The 21235-nt window shown below is 44.2% G+C and overlaps 2 protein-coding genes across 2 annotated transcripts in view; both read right to left on the bottom strand.

Moving 5' to 3' along the window:
* LOC122546012 (uncharacterized) overlaps positions 1–21235 on the bottom strand; it is a 213856-nt gene that overhangs the window by 71929 nt on the left and 120692 nt on the right. The window lies entirely within an intron of this gene.
* Positions 1–21235, bottom strand: part of LOC148152023 (sialic acid-binding Ig-like lectin 12) — a 59995-nt gene that overhangs the window by 26880 nt on the left and 11880 nt on the right. The window contains exons 2-5 of the mRNA XM_087974903.1: positions 20776–21162; positions 14779–15126; positions 3526–3642; positions 1013–1052 (exon numbers count right to left, since the gene is read on the bottom strand). Of these exons, the coding sequence (XP_087831029.1) occupies positions 1013–1052; positions 3526–3642; positions 14779–15126; positions 20776–21162 (892 nt within the window). The remainder of the gene's footprint in view (positions 1–1012; positions 1053–3525; positions 3643–14778; positions 15127–20775; positions 21163–21235) is intronic.

Raw genomic sequence — 21235 nt, 5'->3', positions numbered from 1 at the left:
GGGATCGGTGCTGGGTCCTCTACTTTTTGTCATTTATACAAATGATTTGATGTGAGCATAAGAGGTACAGTTATCAAGTTTGCAGATGACATCAAAATTGGAGCTGCAGTGAACAGCTAAGAGAGTTACCTCAGATTACAACATGATCTGGACCAGATGGCACAATGGGCTGAGAAGTGGCAGATGGAATTTAATTCAGATTAATGCGAGGTGCTGCATTTTGGGAAAGTAAATCTTAGCAGGACTTATACACTTAATGGTAAGGTCCTAGGGCATATTGCTGAACAAAAGACCTTGGAGTGCAGGTTCATTGCTCCTTGAAAGTGGAGTCGCAGGTAGATAGGATAGTGAAGAAGGCGTTTGGTATGCTTTCCTTTATTGGTCAGAGTATTGAGTACAGGAGTTGGGAGGTCATGTTGTGGCTGTCCAGGACATTGGTTAGGCCAATGTTGGAATATTGCGTGCAATTCTGGTCTCCTTCCTATCGGAAAGATGTTGTGAAACTTGAAAGGATTCAGAAAAGATATACAAGGATGTTGCCAGGGTTGGAGGATTTGAGCTATAGGGAGAGGCTGAATAGGTTGGGGCTGTTTTCCCTGGAGCGTCGGAGGATTATAGAGGTTTACAAAATTATGAGGGGCATGGATAGGATAAATAGACAAAGTCTTTTCCCTGGGGTCGGGGAGTCCAGAACTAGAGGGCATAGGTTTAGGGTGAGAGGGGAAAGGTATAAAAGACAACGTTTTCACACAGAGGGTGGTAAATGTAAGGAATGAGCTGCCAGAGGATGTGGTGGAGGATGGTACAATTGCAACATTTAAGAGGCATTTGGATGGGTATATGAATAGGAAGTGTTTGGAGGGATATGGGCCGGGTGCTGGCAGGTGGGACTAGATTGGGTTGGGATATCTGGTTGGCATGGACAGGTTGGACCGGAGGGTCTGTTTCCATGCTGTACATCTCTATGATCCTATGACCCAACCACGTTTATATCAGTCACTGATTACCTTACCTTTTCAAAGCTGTGGTCGGATCCATTTGCTGTGAACCCCCTAAAGAGATAAAAATGATTCGTAAATATTTTGTAAAATTATGAACAAATTTGCCACATTGTCTCCACAGTTGGATGAGTCTCAAGCAAAACCATCCCTGACCAATAATATATACATTTTGCACGGTTAGATACAGTAATCTCTGGAATCTTATCTGATTGCGAAAGCTTTACTCAGGAGTGTCCTCCTTAGCCCAGTCCAATATCAATAATGGACCAACAACAAAAACAGAAGTTGCTGGAAAAGCTCAGCAGGTCTGGCAGCATCTCTGAAGAGAAATCAGAGTTAATGTTTCAGTCAGGTCCGGTGACCTTTCCTCAGAACTGTATGGTGGCTCGGAAAATATTGGCTTAAATGCAGAAGATACAATGAGGGGATGTGTTAAGATGTAAATGATAGTTGACCAAGTCAGATGAGAGTGTTTTACAATAATCAGTGGGAACAAGGGATCAGATGCAGGAAGATGTGTTCAGTCAAAGAGCAGGAACAAGAGAGAAAGGTATTAATATTTTTCTGATCCCAGTTGATGTTATTACTGGACAAGTCAGGTCCCAGACTGAAACAGGTTTGCTCGAGCATATTTTGAGTTGTTTTTGTGTTTGATGAAATGGTCTCTCTCTGAAAGATAAGCGCACGATACTGCAGAGTTTGCGGCATACTATAGCAGAAGCTCATTCCCAAAAAAATTTAAGAAAAAACATGTGTCTACTTAAGACATAAGTTCAAAAAAGTTTAAAAATAGAGCCAAACTTTACCATATTAATGCCAAAATACTGCTTTATAAATCAAAAATAATAAAAGCTCTGTATCAACCCAGCACTCATCCCTAGTACAGTACTCAAAAACACATCTTGTTTTATACCCAGAAAGACTACTTGGGCAAGACTAACCCCAGGGTCCCTGTTTCTAACACACTGGGAGATTTAATTTTGATCATAAGGGGTCAATCAGCTAAAGTTCACTTATAAATTATGTGAAGGGAATGGTGAAGAGATACAGTTACAGATATCTCACGAGGAGTAATAGTTAACTGTAAAAAAATTAATGACATTGTCAAACTGAAAGAAAACACAAATATTTACACAAAATAAAGGAACAAGTGAGACGATTGGACAGGATATAAAAATCATCAAACAAAGGCAACAAAATTAATAAGGAGGGAAAACTTACTGTACAGAGAAAGTTAGCCAGTCATGTAAGAATGGATAGTTAGAGTTTCGTGAGACATTTTGCAGGTATGTTGGTGAGACAGCTGGATTGTAATGTAAAGCATGGATTCAATTACCACATTAGCTGAGCTTACCGCAAAGGTCCCACTTTTTCAACTTCACCTCTTACTTGAGATAAGATGATTATCAGGTTAAGCACACCACCAGTCATCTGTCTCTCTCTCTCTCTCTCTGATCAGAGAACACCACTGTGGTCCTCTGGGAATATGGCAACGTTACATTTAGATGGTTTAAAAACAACAGGAGTTTATAGAATTAGTCATGGAAATTTCAGATGAATTAAACAGGTATTTTGCATTAGTCTTCAGGATAAGGGATACAAAAAACATTCCAGAACAGTATAAATCCGGAAATGAAAAGGAACGAGGAACTCAAGAAAATTCCAAACACCAGAGAAGTGGTCCTGAGTAAATCATTGATGCTGTGGACTGACAGTTCCCTGAGTCCCTGATGGACTTCATCCCAGGGTCTTTAAAGAGGAGCTGCCGGGAAAATTGAATAATTGCTTTACATTTCCCACAATTCCCAAGGTTCTGGGCTGGTCCCACTGCCTTCAACAATAGCGAATGTAACTCCTGTATTCAAAAAGAGACTATGTTTTTAATTTGATCAACCGGTGCAAAGGTAGGTCACGAGGTCAGCCCCAAAACAGATCAGTGCCTGAGCATTACCCCCACTGCACAGGCCCAAACAGGAGCCCATGTTACCATTCCACCCCGAGATGTCTGTTACTCAGACTATCTGAGGCACCATGCTGTCCTTTTGCAGCAAATCAATTTTAACAATAAAACACAAAAAGGAATTGTTTCAAATTGCAGCTTCCGTTATGTTCTATCGAGATTCTGTTCTGAGTGGGAATGAATGGAAAAGGTGTGGTCTGTTGGGATTGTGTCAAATGGAAGTGAATGAGAAGACATTTTGGTGCATTGAGAGTTGACAGTAATGGGGAGAAGAATGGGGATTAATCCATCAGAGTTTAACAGAATGGATTGGAATGGCTTTGTTTGTGAAACAGCCTCAATCTTCAATCACCCATGAGTCAGACATCAGACAGTGGGTGATGCTATTGAACAGGCCACCTTCACCCACTCTCCACCACCCACCAAAGACAAAGCCACTGTTTTCAGAGAATGTACTGAAGAGGAGAGAGTCGGTGAGGGAAAATTAATCCAGTGTCATTGTTTATTGCTGTTTCAAAAACAGAAACATATTGTTTTATTAACCTCATTCTCTACAGAACCCACCTCCTTTCTTCCTGAAGGTGATGAAGATGATGACAATGATGATGATGAGAAGGAGGAGGATGAGCAGTGGAATGGCCAGCGAATATACTGAGACATATTGAGCAGGCTGAGTCTTCACTGTAAAACAGCAAGAACAACATTGGTTAGTAATATCTCAATGTTGCTGCAGTGAAACCTGTAGCAGGGTTATAGAGTGTGAGATTAAATGTACACACTGGGCATTCTTTGACAGAGCAATCCAGTTCATCCCCCTCCCCCGTCCATCCCTATAACCCTGTAAAGTGCTCCTTTCCGAATACTTATCCCTTGTTTCTGAAAGATGCCCCTGTTGAATCTGTTTCCATCGCCCTGTCAGGCAGTGCTTTCCAGATCAGGAAAATTCTTGAAGGAGGCAGCTGCTTAATTCTGTGACACAGAATAGAAGTTTAGATGGATATTTTACATCGTTCCACAGGGCAGTTGTTGGATCCGGTGCTGACTTGCCCGGTCTCAGCTGGATAATGGGAAGGACAGATTTAGCTCCAGCTCCCCCCGGACTGAGGGAGAGAAGAATTGGTAATAGTGACTGTCCTCGGAATTCCGGCACACCAGATGTTGTCATGAAGGAATCAATAACAAATATTGCTGGAGAGGAATGTTTTCTGTAAGAGGGTAGTGAACCTCTGGACTACTTTCCCACAGACAGCAGTTAATGTTGGGTCATTAAGTATAGCCAAGGCTGAGATAGATAAATTTTTAATCATTCACGGAATCGAGGTTTGTGAAGATAAAGCAAGAATGGGGTATTGACATTTATCATCTCAGTCATGATCTCATTGAATGTGGAACAGACTCAATAGGCTGAATGGCCTTCTTCTGTTCCTATGTCTTATGGGCTACCTGCCTCAGTTCTGAACACCTCCATTTCTGAAATCTGTAAATCCCATTTGCTTTTCCAACCACATTCTTAATATGTCCTGACATCTTCAAAAACCGATGCACTCTGACCACCGACTTCCTTTATCCAGATCCATCCTTGAGATCCCTGTCATTGAATCCATATTGCCCATAGGGAACATGGAACCAGGTGGATCTTGGAGCTTGCATCCTTGGTGATGTTTTCTCTGCTCCCTACCTCAGAACACTGAAGCCAGTTTGAGCACAACAAATTAGGGAGTTGATGGGAGACTGTGGGAAGTTTCAGACACAGTGATGGAATGGTCCATAAATCCCAGCCTCATCTCTCTCTTTCCTTCTCACTGTCTCCTGCCTGAGACCAATTGAAAGAGCCCAAGAGAAGGAGCCAACCCGAGAGCTCCCAGTCGAGGAGCCTGTTCCCATTGAGCTATCGGGGCAGTGACACCATCCAAACATTGTTCCTTACCTTCAACTTCCAGCTTTGTTGAGACTTTGTTTGAAAACTATCAATATTGAGCTCCACACGATAGGGACCAGCATCCTCCCGGCTCAGTCCCTCCATCATTATTGAGACATCATTGTTGCTGAGGTTCCCATGAATCTGAATCGATTCCCACCGTCCCGCTGTCTCACATTCTCACACAGCTCACCCTGGGAATGCTCTGGATCAGAATATGTCCACTTAAAGATAGCACCTGTGCCAGATTTAATCCATATCACGGAGCCGGTGAGTGTGAGGTGAGTGTCAGGGTGGGTGAAGCTGCAGGATAAGACAGTGGAGCCCACTTCCTCAGCCCTCACTCCATCCGCGACTGTCATTGACCAACCATTAAGAGAAACCACTGTGCGGGGGGAGAGAGCGAGGGAGATAGAGTATGAACACAGCCCGGGGACAGATATCAGTGTGTGGAACTGAAACTTGGAGACTCTATTCTGAGTGTATTATTTAGTGAGAACAGGGTTTCTCAGCTATAATGAGAGGTAGTGAACAAATAGTAATGTAAATTCATGAGCAAACCAATACACTGGCGACGGAGTTTCAGTTCCCACCATGACAGCTGCTGGAAATTCAATTCAGTTATTACATCAGGAATTATACATCAGTCTAATGGGAACCATGAAACCATGATCAATTGTTGGAAAAAATCCATCTGGTTCACTGATGTTCTTTAGAAAAAGGAAATACCATCCTTACCCAGTTTGACCTGCATGTGACTCTAGTCCCATAGCAACAGATTTGACTAAAACTCCCACATCAATGGCAAAGGGAGACACTGAGTTGGACAAAACCCAGTACAAAATGTACAAAGAAAGTTACAGAGATGTACAGCATAGAAACAGACCCTTCAGTCCAACTTGCCCATGCCCATCAGATATCCTGAATAAAATCTTGTCCCATTTGCCATATTTGCCAATGCCCCTCAGATCCCTTCCTATTAGTATACCATCCAGATGCCTTTTAAATGTTATAATTATACCAGCCTCTACCACATCACCTGGCGGTTCATTCCATTCGCACACCACACTCTGTATGAAAACGTTTTCCCTCAGGTCCCTTTTAAATCTTGCCCCTTCCACCTTAAACCTATGCCCTCTAGTTTTGGACGCCCGTACCCTGGAGAAAAGACCTTGACTATTTATCCTGTCTGAATCCATGATTTTATAAACATCTATAAGGTCACCCATCAGCCACCAACACTCCACGGAATCTTGCCCCAGCTTATTCAGCTTCGCCCACAACTCAAGCCCTCCAGCCCTGGTATCACTCTCCTCAATCTTTTCTGAACCCTTTTGAGTTTCTCAGCATCTTTCCTACAGCAGGGAGGCCAGAAATGAATGCAATATTCCAAAAGTGGTCTAACCAGCATCCTGTGCAGCCATGACAAGACCTCCTAACTCCTGTACTCAATGCATTGATCAATAAAGGTGAGTTTACCAAATGCTCCCTTCATTAACCAGTCTACCCTTTGACTCCACTTTCAAAGAACAATGAACCTGCACACCAAGTTCTCTTGGTTTGGCAACACTCCCCAGTACCTTACCAGTCAGTGTATAAGTCCTGCCCTGATTTGCGTTAACAAAATGTAACAGCTCAAATTTATCTAAGTTAAACTCCATCTGCCACTCCTCAGCCCATTGGCCAATCTGATCAAAGTCCCATTGTCCTCTGTGATAACCTTCTTTGCTGTCAACTACACCTCCAATTTTGGTGTCATCTGGAAACTTACTGACCATTTCTCTGATATTCACATCCAAGCCATTTATATAAATGACAATAAGCAGTGGATCCAGCACCGATCCTTGCAGCACACTGCTGGGTAGAGGCCTCCAGTCTAAAAAGCAATCCTGCGCCACCACACTCTGTGTCCTATCTTCAAGCCAGTTATGTATCTAAATGGCTAGTTCTCTCTGTATTCCATGTGATCTAACCTTGTTAACGAGTCTATCATGCAGAACCTTGTCAAATACCTTGCTGAAGTCCATTTAGGCCATGTCCACCACTCTCCATTCATCAATCATCTTCATCACTCCTTCCTAAAACTCAATGAGTCATGCTCTGTCTGAACATGTCCTACTGATCCACACATTGTCAGGAGCTATACAAATGTACAAGAATCCCAATTGGATGATCCCGACACCCAAAGTGCCTGACAGACTGCTACTCAGGACAGAAGTGAGCAACACCAGGATTCTTCAGTAACAGTTAAATAATTCCATTAATGAATAATTCCACTAATAAGAGCAGTGAAAGAAATGGATACCTAATTAATGCTCCTAAACAGCATCCCTTCAAAGCCACATATGCACACACACGCACAGACACATACACATACACACACACACATGCATGCAAACGCACAGATACATACACATACATGCACATACATGCACACACACGCACACAAACGCACAGACACATACACACACACAATCACAGTTAAGACAGAGAAAAGATAGATGACTTATATTTCTACCATGAGTGACAAAAGAATGTAGACAGGGTAACAGGGTAAACAAGACTCTGAAAATAAAAGTCCTGACCACAAGATGGAAGGATCGCTCTCTCTCACAGTCCTTGTGTTGTTTCACAGCAATGAGATGCTGTGTTCTGGACAGTGATGGGCATACTTCAAATCCAACGGCCAATCAGGTGAACTCAGAACTTTTCACATGTGACTTCTATCTTTCCAGATTACTTGTGTTTTTTCTGCTTTTCTCTACAGTGATGGGGGAGAGGCAGAGCTGACTGCTTTCTCTCTGTAGGCTCTAGATACTTTACACTTTCAGACACTCCAGGAACGTCCAGCTTTGTAACAGCACAGTTCAACCAATCAGACAGCAGTTGCTAAGCAGAACTTTCTTAACTCAAAACATTATCATGAAGTCCGATGGCATCAGGTCAAACATGAGCAAGGAAATCTCCGGATGACTACCCACTGCCAAAATCCCCCCACTCCCAGGCTTCTGATCATGTTTATCACCACTTGGAGGAAGCACTGAGGTCAACACTGGCACAGAATGTACTCTGGGTGGGAGACATCACTGTCCAACACCAAGACAGACTCAGCAGCTTCACTACTGCCTGAGCTGGTGGAATCTGAAATGACATAGCTCTTGGACTGGGTCTATGGCAGGTGGTGAGGGAACCAACAAGAGAGAAAAGCTTGACCTTGTCCTCAGCCGTCTATCTGCCTATTATAGGATTGGGAGGAGTAACTACCACACAGTCCTGTGGAGACAAAGTCCCATCATCACATTGAGGTATATCCCCATCATGTATCCCACTAGCCCTGTGTTAAATGGGATAGTCTTTGAACAGATCGAGCAAGTCAACACTGGGATCCCTGAGACACTGTGGGCCATCAGTACAGCAGAATTGGGCTGTAACACAATCGGTAAATGCATGGCCTGTAAATGAACAATGCAGGAGGTGATGCCAGGAACAGCACCAGCAAACCTGAAAATGAGATGTCAGCTATAAAACCACTTCTGTGTCAAACAGCATAAACCACAATTGATGCTCTGGGGTAAGTGTCAGTGCATCAGATATAAGCTCAACAGACCTGTCACATGCAGTTATGAATGGTTGAGGACAATTAAGCAACTAACAGGAATATGAGTCTCCACAAATATCCCCATCCTCAATGAGGGGGAGCCCTGCTCATCAGTGCAAATAATAGGGCTGAAGCATTCCCAACTAACTTGACCCATAAGACGTCCCCAGCATCATAGATGATTCCTTACCCAGCCGGCAAATATAATTCAGTGGGTCAGCATTGACGTGTAGGTAGGGCTAGGGACAGAAATCATGGGACCTAGTGCTGTTCCTCACACAGTCCCTGACCCAACCTCCAGGACCCACACTCACTTCCACTGACCTGACACAGTGAACACCCTTCTTCAATCCTGATGTACTGTCAACCCCTGTCCTGTAGACCTGACCAAGTAAGGATGGCAGAGACAAAAACAGAAATTGCGGGAAAAACTCAGCTGGTATGGTGGCATCTGTGGAGAGAAAGTAGAGTTAATGTTTTGGGTCCAGTGACACTTCTTCAGAAATAAAATGATCAAAAACAGTGGGCTGAGAGGAGCCTGGATCTCGCAGCTGCTCCTGAGATTCAGATTTATTTCCAGATTTCCTTCTTGCTTTCTTACATTTATTAAATTTCAGTCAGAAAACCTTTTTGTTTGATTCACTTTTAGTTATTTTATATTCAAAAATACAAAAAAATTCCCAAAACGGACAGGCCCAATTTTTTTTATCAAACAGAGTCCTATGCATGGCCTTTTTGGATCTGCACACACGTGGACTGTGGGAAGTTTTGCTGATGGAAAATAATTGCTGAGGGATGTTTTGTTTCAAACCAAGTTGTGTTTACAGAGCTCTTGGACAGACTGACACCTGGTTGGCTCTGGAGTGGGATTTTATTTTTAATCAGAACATTGAAAGCTGTCTGCTGGACCACTTGTGCTTAATATTAACTCTTTGGATAAAGAAATGTAGTTTACTTTAGAGTTAAGGTGTTAGTGTAAGTTGCTTCTTTTTCGACTTAATGACATTGAGGGCATACAAGAGACACAGAGTTAGATGGCCAGTAGATTTCGAGAGGTGATATCACAGCAGGATCAGTCAGATAGAAGGATGACTGTCAGGAAAGGTAAGAAGGTAGTTCAGAAATCTCTCATACGGTTGAAAGGATAATCTCTCAGAGGAAATTAGAAGGGAAGTCAGATCTTGGGCGCTAAAAATGAACCTTATGTTTGGAGGGGTTTGACAAAATTTAAAAGAATAATTGTTGCAGTTGATTCTCCTGTCAAGGGCACAGACAGGAGGTTCTGCAGCAGTGAGCATGAATCTAGGATATTATACTGTTTTCTTGGTGCTAGGATTAAGGACATTGCAAAATGTTTGAAGCATACTGTTAAAGGGAACAATGAGAAACCAGAAGATTTTGTACACAGTGATGGGAATGACATAGTTGGGGAAAGGATTAAGGCTTTACAAAATAATATCAAACGTTAGGTCGAAGATTAAAAAACAGACCCTCAAAAGTAGTAATCTCTGGTTTAATCCCAAAGCCAAGCTCAGATGAGGGAACAAAAGGATAAAGGAGGCAAATCAATGGCTGAAGAGGTGGTGTAATGTTCAGGGATTCAGATTCTTGGATCACTGCGATCTCTTCTGAGACAGAAAAGACCGTTCACAAAGGATGGTTTTAACTGTACTGCTTTCAGGAACAATGGGTGAATAAAGAGATGGAGGTTCCAGTCAGGGATAGGAGAGAATCATATACTAAATATAAACAACTGGATCCAAATGGATCTCTTGCACTGTATAATGAGTGTCAGGCCATTCATAAGAGGGAGATCAGGAAGTCAAAGAAAGGATATGGGATAGCCTCGGCAAATAAGGTTAAAGGTAATCCAAAGGGATTCTATAAGTACATTAAGACCAATCTAGCAACAAGAAATAGAGTATAGGGCAAAGAGATTGCCTTTGTGTTCGACCTCAGGAGATGGGAAAGATCTTAAGTGAGTATTTTGTGTCAGTTTTTACTGTGGAGAGAGAAGTGGAGGTGAGAGAACGCTGAGAAATAAATATTGATGTTTTGAAAAGCGTTTGCATTACAGAAGAGGAAGGGCTAGAGGTCTTTGAAATTATAAATCTCTGGGACCTGATCTCGTGAATCCCAGGACTTTGTCAGAAGTTAAGAGGAAATCGCTGGCATTTGTATCATCTATAAATACGAGTGAGGTGCTGAATGACTGGAAAGTGGCTAATGTTCAAGAATGGATGTCAGGAGAAGCCTGGGAACTTCAGACCTGTGAGTCTCACTTCGGTGGTGGGTAAGTTGTTGAAAATAATTCTGAAATTTGGGATTTATATGCATTTGGAGAGGCAAGGAATGATTAGGGATAGTCAACATGGGAGACTGATCAGCAAGATTAGATCTCATGGAATACAGGGAGAACTAGCCATTTGGATACAGAAATGACTCAAAGGTAGAAGACAGTGGGTGCTGATGGAGGATTGTTTTTCAGACTGGAGGCCTGTGACCAGTGGAGTGCCACAAGGATCGGTGCTGGGTCCTCTACGTTTTGTCATTTACATAAATGATTTGGATGCGAGCATAAGAGGTACAGTTAGTAAATTTGCAGATGTCACCAAAGTCAAAGGTGTAGTGGACAGCGAAGAAGGTTACCTCAGATTACAACAGGATCTGGATCAGATGGGGCAATGGGCTGAGAAGTGGCAGATGGAGTTTAATTCAGATAAATGCGAGGTGCTGCATTTTGGGAAAGCAAATCTTAACAGGACTTATACACTTAATGGGAAGGTCCTAGGGAGTGTTGCTGAACAAAGAGACCTTGGAGTGCAGGTTCATAGCTCCTTGAATGTGGAGTCGCAGTTAGATAGGATAGTGAGGTAGGCGTTTGGTATGCTTTCCTTTATTGGTCAGAGTATTGAGTACAGGAGGCGGGGGGGGGGGGGGGGGGGGGGGGGTCATGTTGCAACTGTACAGGACATTGGTCAGACCACTGTTGGAATATTGCATGCAGTTCTGGTCTCCTTCCTATCGGAAAGATGTTGTGAAACTTGAAAGGGTTCAGAAAAGACTTACAAGAATGTTGCCAGGGTTGGAGGATTTGAGCTATAAGGAGAGGCTGAACAGGCTGGGGCTGTTGTCCCTGGAGCATCAGAGGCTGAGGGGTGACCTTATAGAAGTTTACAAAATTATGAGGGATATGGATTGGGTAAATATGCAAAGTCTTTTCCTTGGGGTCGGGGAGTCCAGAACGAGAGGGCATAGGTTTAGGGTTAGGGGGAAAGATATAAAAAAGACCTAAGGGGCAACGTTTTCACGCAGAGGGTGGTACGTGTATGGAATGAGCTGCCAGAGGAAGTGGTGGAGGCTGGTACAATTGCAACATTTAAGAGGCATTTGGATGGGTATATGAATAGGAAGGGTTTGGAGGGATATGGGCCGGGTGCTGGCAGGTGGGACGAGATTGGGTTGGGATATCAGGGCGGCATGGATAGGTTGGACCGAAGGATCTGTTTCCATGCTGTACATCTCTATGGCTCTATGACTCTAGTGATAGTCAGCATGGTTTTGTGCGAGGGATATTGTATCTCACAAACTTGATTGAGTTTTTTGAAGAAGTAAACAAGAAAATTGATGAGGGCAGAGGGGTTAACATTGTTTACTTAGACTTTGGTAAATCCTTTGACAAGGTTCCGCATGGTAGACTAATTAGTGAAGTTAGATCCCATGGGATTCAGGGTGAGCTTGGCAAGTGGATGCACAATTGGCTGAAAGGCAGAAGACAGAGAGTGACGGTGGAGGGAGGGTTTTGTTCTGGAGGCCTGTGACCAGCAGGATCCCATGGGGATCAGGGCTGGGCCCACTTTTGTCATCATTTATTTTCAAAATTTAGATAAGAACACAGAAAGAATGTTTTGCAAGTTTGCGGTTGATACCAACATTGATGGTACATTGAATAATGAAAGAAGGTTATCTTAGAATACAAAGAGATCATAATCAAATGGGTCAATGGGCTGAAGAGTGACAGATGGAGTTTAAGTGTGAGGTATTGCACTTTGGGAAAACAAACAAAGGGAAGACTTACACAATTAAAAGTAGGGCCTTGGGTAATGCTGTAGAACAGAGACCTAGGGATTCAGGTACAGAATTCTTCCAAATTTGCATCATCTATATATACGGTGGTTCAGCACACTTGCCTTCATTGCTCAGACCTTTGATAATCGGAGTTGGGATATTATGTTCAGGTTGGACAGGATGCTGGTGAGGCCTCTATTGTGTCCAGTTCTGGTCACCCTGTTATTGCAAGGATATCATTTAGCTGGAGAGTGTTCAGAAGAGATTTACCAGGATGTTGCCGAGAAAGTAGGCCTTGAGTTACTGGAAGAGGCTGGAGCGACTAGGACATTTCTCACTGGATGCACAAAGTTGAGAGGTGACCTTATCAAGATCGATAAAAGCATGAGGAAGAAAGATAAAGTGAATGGCAGGTGTCTTTTTGCTCTTGTGGGAGATTTCAAGACTGGGGGCATATCTTCAAGGTGAGAGGAGAAAGATTTTAAAAAGACATAAGGGGCAGTTTTTATTTTACACAGAGAGTGGTTCATGTGGAATGAGCTTCCAGAGGAAATGGTGGATGTGGGTACAGTTACAATGCTTAAAAGACATTTAGATAATGTCATGAATAAGAAATGTTTGGAGGGATATGGGCCAAGCGCAGGCAAGTGGGATTGTGATCAGTGTGGACTCATTGAACTGAAGGGTCTGCTCCTGTGCTGTATGACTCTATAACTGATTATAGCTGGGGAAAGGTTGGTATAGATGCTGAAGATGGGGAGGGGGGTGAGGGGGCAGGAGTAAACACTCAGTGGAAATGGACCCCAGACAGAGAGAAAAACAATTGGACAGACAAACGAAAGGGGAAAGGTCAGCCTGGGAGAATGAACAGCTGCTGATGGGGACCATTGATGGGGACTGACAATGGATTGTTTTGGTAGCAGCCCATGTGATGACAAAGCCTGGTGTGTGGGGGTTGTGGGAAGGAGATAGGAGAAGGTGCTGAGGCCCTAAAATTATTGACCCAAATATTGAGTCCAGAAGGTCACTGGGTCCCCAAAAGCTGGTGTGTCGATCTGGCAGGCAACTGGATGCTCAGCATCATTTTTGTGGACGAACATTTCTGTTCTGCAAAGTAATCACCCAGTCTGTGTTTTGTTTTCCCAATACAGAAGTGGACTGTGCAGAGTTGGTGAATTATGAGCAGCCCTGAGCCTATGTGAGGTGGTGCTGATGGAGAGAGAGGGCTCAAGATTGTGCATATGGCAACACATGACACTGAGTGTGAATGGCAGATTTCATTCTCTAAATCAAGTCACCATATTCCTACCAGACCATGGGCTGCTTTCTCTTGAGAGAGAGAGAGAGAGAGAACTGGTGGTGGTTTAACATGAGGGCCACCACACCTCAGTGAGGAGAGAGTTGAGAAGGAGGGTTCTTCATGGTCACCTGAGCCAATGTGGGGATTGAACCCACACTGTTGGCATCACACTGCTTTGCAAACCAACCAAACTCCAGATTCCCTGAAGTGTTCAACTGAATCAGATCAGAATTTCCAAATCTCAGCCATTAGGTTAGCTTTTCTTTCAAATTCCAGATTTTAAAAACATTTATTCACATTTCACCTTCTGCTGTGATGGGATTTGAACCCATAGCCACAGACTTGCGTGTTTGGATTGGTCACCCAGTGACAGTAACAGTATACCACCACCTTCCTTTATAACCCATGTGTGAATGCAGGGCGAGGATAAGTCCCACATGGCTGTGATGCCTCACACAGTCAGATGGACACTGTGGGAATGTAGTTGCACTAATGGAATTATTCCTGATGAAGATTGTAACCAAGAGGGACACATCAGACTGTTGCACCTTCCTGTTCGAGAAGATGATCTCAATGTCAGTATAACTTTGGGGCATTTAGAGATAGAACTGAATGTTCTGAGTCTGTCAATGTCTTTCAATATTGACATCAGAATGCACCTAAAAATATCAGCACATCATCGTACATTAAGTATGGACTAAAATTAAATTTGAAACTCAAAGCTAAAACTCTACAGAAGGTGGAAATTTTAAATAAACATCAAAATGCTGCAAATACTCAGCAGGGCAGACAATACCGATGGAGAGAAACAGGGTTAATGTTTTAGTTCTATGTCCTTTCACCAGAAAATTAAATCACAAAACATTCACAGAATCTGTTCCACACTCATTGTGCACCTTCTACAGGCTGAAGAATGTGTGAACGGTTTCTTACCATGTACCTGCAGCCGTGTCTCTTTCTGGATCAGATACTGAGAATCAGGTTCTGACCTGTATTCCACCAGACACAGGTAAGTGTGATTGTCCCTCACACTCAGCTGGTTTATCCTGATCGAGGCATTTCTCTCCTTTGGGTTCCCGATGAGCTCGTACCGATTTCCACCGTGTACAGTTGTCCAAGTTCCCTGTGATTGGGCTGTAAATGTAACGATGTGTTGGTAGGGCTCCTTCCTCATCCAGGTAACAGTGGTCAGGGTGTGGGAATCCCAGCGCCTGAAGATACAGGGTAAAGTAACTGAATCTCCCTCTGTCCCACTCACCACTGAGGCATTTCCCTGAGCAGCTGAGGAAAGGACAAACATCAGAATGGATGAGGTCAGTGTGCAGAAGTTCTTATTTCAATATGTTATATTCCTTTCAACTTCACAATAAAATGAACAATTAAAGACTCCACTCACATCTCTAACAGGTCTGCCCTAGACATTCCCCAACAAGAGTCACCCTGATCAAAATGTCTCCTCGCCACTCAATTTGAAAACCTTGATTACAAGATATTTCCATGATGTGGAGTTGCCAGTGTTGCACTGAGGTGGACAAAGTCAGAAGTCACACTACGCCAGGACTTCACCTGATTCAGGAGCAGTGCTCTGAACCTTGTTATTTCAAATAAACCAGTTGGACTATAACATGGTGCTGTGTGACCACTGAAGATACTTACAGATCGGATCCATTGAACCCTCCTGAATTCATTCATGCAGAACCCTCCACCCGTTGCTCAATATTAATATTCTTTAAACAAGGTCAAGGATTTTACAGCCTCCCCCCTCACTCTGTTGCTCAAACACATTGAGGAGAAAGTGAGGTTTGCAGATGCTGGAGATCAGAGCTGAAAATGTGTTGCTGGAAAAGCACAGCAGGTCAGGCAGCATCCAGGGAACAGGAGAATCGACGTTTCGGGCATAAGCCCTTCTTCATTCCTGAAGACGGGCTTATGCCCGAAACGTCGATTCTCCTGTTCCCTGGATGCTGCCTGACCTGCTGCGCTTTTCCAGCAACACATTTTCTGCTCAAACATATTCAAATTATTGACCACACTCTGTGTGAAGGAGAACCCCCTGGTGTCATTCGTAATGTAACCATTCACCAGCTCCAAACTGTGACCTTTGAAATGAGCACAGGTTAATTTAAACTCAGAATCCAGATTACATTTTCCTACACTGAGTAAATTATTTGGGTGCAGGAGGAGGGGGATAACCAGCCATGTGCCTCTTTGCTGCATGAACTTAAAAGAGGAGCTATGAGATTAAATGTTCCCTCATTCTTATTTAAATCGGTAATCTGTTATTTTGCAATTGTTCCCCTGTTTGACTTCTGTTGACAAGAGCAAATATCCTCTCAGAATCTGCATTGTCAAGCTCCTCAGGATCTTGATGAAGGGTCACTCTGCCTGAAACATTAACTCTGATTTCTCTCCACAGGTGCTGACAGACATGCTGAGCTTTTCCAACAGTTTCCATTTTTGTTTCTGATTTGCAGCATCTGCAGTTTTTTGTTTGTTTTTTCCTCAGGATGTTCGCTGTTTCATTAATTTCTACTTTTGTTTTATTTGGTCATGGGTGTCACTGGCTCAGATCATGTGCATTTATTGTCCATCCTGATCGCCCAGGAGAAGCTGCCTTCTTCAACTGCTGCAGCCCTGAGGTGTCAGGGTTATCCAGAGTAATTTAAGGGATTGAGTTTCAGGACTTTGACCCAGCAACAGTGAAGGAATGCCAAAAGAGTACAATTAGACTCAGACTACTCTGCATTGACCAAGGCCCCAATAACAGTGAGTGCAGTTCCAGCCCTGTCAACCCTGCAAAGTCCTCCTCAGTAACATCTAGGAGCTAGTGCACAGACGGGTCGACTAACAACCTCACATGGTCGAACTCACAGAACCATAACTTACAATATCACAGACACCACGATAATTGTCCCTGGACACAGCCTGACCCACCACCAGGACAGAGCCAGCAGAGGTGGAGGCACAGTGGTGTACAGTCAGGAGGGAGTTGCCCAGGGACTCCCCAGTATGAAGTCACCAAGTTAAAGACTACATTGTAAGCCCATTGAACTTCAATCTGTAACCTCACAATCCACATTAACACCCCCCGCACCAATATTCCCATCAGGCTGGGAGATCAATGAAGAGACATGTGATTTTGCTGCATGCAACCAGGCAAAAGTGAGGATTGCAGATGCTGGAGATCAGAGTCAAGATTAGAGTGGTGCTGGAAAAGCATAGGAGGTCAGGCAGCATCCGAGGAGCAGGAAAATCATCTTTTCGGGCAGGAACCCTTCATCAGCCACATTCCTGATGAAGGGCTCCTGCCCGAAACGTTGATTTTCCGGCTCCTCAGATCCTGCCTGACCTGCTGTGCTTTTCCAGCACCACTCCAAACTTGACTGTGTGCAACACCAGGCAAACTGAAATGTGTGAGGCCAACACACTGAACCTACAACATCCCCAGGACTACTTGCTCATTAAACAGTAGAAACAGCACACAACAGAGCCACCCCGTAACCAATGGATCAGATGGCTCTGCAGTCCTGCTACAGACAGTCCTGAATGGTGGGGGACAATTGCTGCACCAGATGTTCCAGTACAGAAAGCGGTTGATGTTGTCTACATGGACTTCAGTCAAGCCTTTGACAAGTTCCCTCACTGCAGACTGGTAAAAATGCGAAGTCACATGGTATCATGGGTGAGCTGGCAAGGTGGGCACCGAACTCACTTAGTCATAGGAGACAGAGGGTAACAATGGAATGGAGGGTTGTAACAAGTGATGTTCCACAGGGATCAGTGCTGGGATGTCTGCTGCTCATGGTCTATCCAATGATTTGGAGGAAAACGTGTCTGGTCTAATTTGTAATTTTGCAGGCGATGCAAAGATTGGTGGAGTTAAGGATAGTGAGAAGGATTGTCAGAAGATTCAGCAGGATACAGATCAGTTCGATAGCGGATGGCGTTTAATCCAGACAAATGTGAACGATGTATTTTGGAATGGCAAGTGCAGGTGGAAATTAAACACTGAATGGCAGAACCCTGAGGAGGATTAATATGCAGAGGGATCTGAATGTGCAGGTCTACAGCTCACTGGAGGTGACAACGCAGACAGATAAGGGAGTGAAAAAGGCCCACAGCATCATTGCCTTCATTGGAAGGAGCATTGAGTATAACGACAGACAAAGTTATGCTGCAGCTTTAAAGAACTTTAGTTCGGCCACACTTGGAATATTAGGTGCACTTTTAGTCACCACACTACCAGAAGAATATGGATGCTTTGGAGAGAGTACAGAAATGGTTTACCAGGATATTGTCTTGAATGGGGGATTTTAGCTGTGAAGAACGGGTGGATAGACTGGGTTTGTTTTCACTGGAACACAGGAGGTTGAGGGGCGACCTAATAGAAGTTTATAAGATTGTGAATGGCAGGGATAAAGTGGAATATATGAGGCTTTTTCCCCCGAGTAGATGGGTCAATTACTAGAGGACATGGGTTTAAGGAATGGGGCTGGGGTTTGGAGGGGGTGAGGGGGAGGGTGGTGCTGGTGGTATTAAGAGATGTACAAGGCAGGTTTCTCACACAAAGGGTGGGTGAGTGGCTGGAACGCACTGCCAGTGGAGGTGGTAGAAGCAGACACTATCGCAGCATTCCAGAAGCATCTGGATGAACACAGGAATAGGAAAGGATGCTGATCCTGTAAGTGAAGACAGTTTTATAATGGAAAGGCAAAATGTGTCAGCACTGGTTTGGGGGATGGAAGGGCATGTTCCTGTGCTGTATTGTTATTTGTTCTTGTTCTAATTACGGCACTGGCATCTACCCAACAATGTCCAGGTATACCCTGTCCACAAAAAGCAAGGTGGGTCTGACCAGGCCAATTAAACTGAAGGAAGGTGTCAGTGACTGCCTTTAACATCAAGGCTGTATTTGAGCGAGTGTAGCATCAAGGAACCTGAGCCAGTGGGAAGCCGAGGGGAGAAACCTCCATGGGTTTCAGTCAGACCTGGCACAGAGGAAGATGTTTCATAGAATCCTTTCATTGTGGAAGCAGGCCATTTGGCCCTACAAGTCCTGAAGAAGGGCTTATGCCCGAAACGTCGATTCTCCTGTTCCCTGGATGCTGCCTGACCTGCTGCGCTTTTCCGGCAACACATTTTCAGCTCTGATATCCAGCATCTGCAGACCTCACTTTCTCCTACAAGTCCACACCAACCCTCTGAAGAGTGACCCACCCAGGCCCATTCCCCTACCCGAACCTATTACTCGACATTTACCCTGAACTAATACACCTAATCTACATATCCATGAACACTATGAGCAATTTAGCACGGCTAATTCACCTGACCTGTACATCTTTGGATTGTGAGAGAAAACCAGAGCACCCAGAAGAAATCCACACAGACACAGGGAGAATGTGTAATCTCCACACAGACTGTTACCTCAGACTGGAATCAAACCCAGATTGTTGTGGTTGTTGTTCAGTCATCTCAGCTCCAGAACATCCCTGCAGGAGTTTCTCAGGATAGTGTCCTCGGCCTAACCATCTCCTGCTGTATCATCAATGACTTTCCCTCCACTATATACATGAGAACATCACCACCCACAAGCTTCCCTCCAATGCACTCATCATCTTGATTTGGGAATATTTAATAATTCCTTCAGTGTGACTGGGACAAAGCCCTTGGAATCCTTAACCAACCTTATCGCTAATGTCCCTGCAGCTGAGGGAATGCACCAGATCAAGAAGGCAGCTCACCATTCCCTTCTCCATGCCAATTAGGGATGGCCAATATAGGCTGACCGAGCATGTGACACCCACGTCCCCTTGAACAATGAAAAGATAACTGTACTTCCCAGTCAGGATGGTCTGTATCTGATGCCATTTTTTACACTGAGGTCATAGAGGTCATTACTTTGGAAGGTGCTGGTGGAGGAAGTGTTGCTGCCTTGCTGCAGTGTATTTTATTGTTATTTTTATTGTTACAATACTGTTGGGTGGGAGTTCCAGGATTTTGACCCAGTAACAGTGACAGGGCAGCAATATATTTTCCTGCACTCTTCCAGACAAGTGGGGAGTATTCCATCACACGTCTAACGGGTCAATATGCTTTGGAGTCAGGTGTGTTAATTTCCAGGACCTCCAGCCTATAACCTACTCTTGAAGCCACAACTCCATTTGCACTCCTGGGTTCACTCCTTGTCTACAACAGAATAAGTCATTCAGGGGGCAGTTACGAGTCAACCTCATTACAGTAGGTATGGATTCACATGTCGGTCAGACCATTAAGGATAGCAAATTTCCCTCCCTAAAGGAACATGAGTGAACCAGGTTTTTTTTGTCAGAGGTGCCTACATGGTCGTTATTATACTGGCTTTTCAGTCTAGATTGCTTTCAAATTCAAATTTCACAAATCTGCCATGGATTGGAAAGTATTCCCCAGGACATTAGCTTCTGCAGAGTATTAGTCCCCCCATCCATCTATTTTCTGTTCAGCCAATAGAAAGCGAAGATAGAAACAGTGAGGTTTTCAGCCAATGCAAGCTGAGAGTTCCCTCACTCTGCGACGTGCTCATCCAATGAGGGCTTGGAATTTATGGATCTCTTTTTCTCACCCAATGTCGATAGAGCAGGATTGTCATTGGTGGGGGGGGTCTTGGAGCTTGAATCCTTGACGATTTCTGTCTGTTCCCTGCCCCAAAAAACTGAAGCCAGTCTGAACACAGCAAATGAGTGACTGTGGGAGGTTTTAGAGTCGGAAATGGATTGGTCTGTAAATCCCAGCCAGGTCTCTCTCTCTCACACACACTCTCCTTCTCACTCCCTCCTGCCTGAGACCAACTGGAAGAGCCCAGGAGAAGGATCCAACCCGAGAGCTCCCGGACCTGGTGGAGCCTGTCCCCATTGAGCTGTCAGGGCAGTGACACATCAGAACATTGTTCCTCACCTTCCACTTTCAGACGTGTTCGATACTGTGTTTGAAACTTGCCGATATTGAGCTCCACACGACACCAATAGGAATCAGCATCCTCCTGGCTCAGTCCCTCCATCATTATTGAGACATCTTTGTTGCTGAGGTTCCCCACGAATCTGAATCGATTCCCAACGTCCCGCTGTCTCACATTCTCACACAGCTCACCCTGGGAATGGTCTGGACCAGGATATGTACACTTAAAGATTAAAGACCGTGATTCCCTCTTGTACCATAAGATGGAGCCGGTGAGTGTGAGGTGAGTGTCAGGGTGGGTGAAGCTGCAGGGTAAGACAGCGGAACCTCCTTCCTCAGCCCTCACTCCATCCGCGATTGTCATTGACCAACCCTGAGCAGAAAAAGCTGCGAGGGGAGAGAGAGAGAGGATATGAACACAGCACAGACACCAAACAGTGAGGTAAAACACTGAATCTGT

Source organism: Chiloscyllium plagiosum, unplaced genomic scaffold, assembly GCF_037043375.1.
Source record: "Chiloscyllium plagiosum isolate Xiang-an unplaced genomic scaffold, Cpla_swu_hap1 HiC_scaffold_2, whole genome shotgun sequence".
NCBI classification, from domain to species: domain Eukaryota; kingdom Metazoa; phylum Chordata; class Chondrichthyes; order Orectolobiformes; family Hemiscylliidae; genus Chiloscyllium; species Chiloscyllium plagiosum.
Note: the sequence above shows the minus strand (reverse complement) of the source record. Positions and strands in the feature narration are given on the sequence as shown.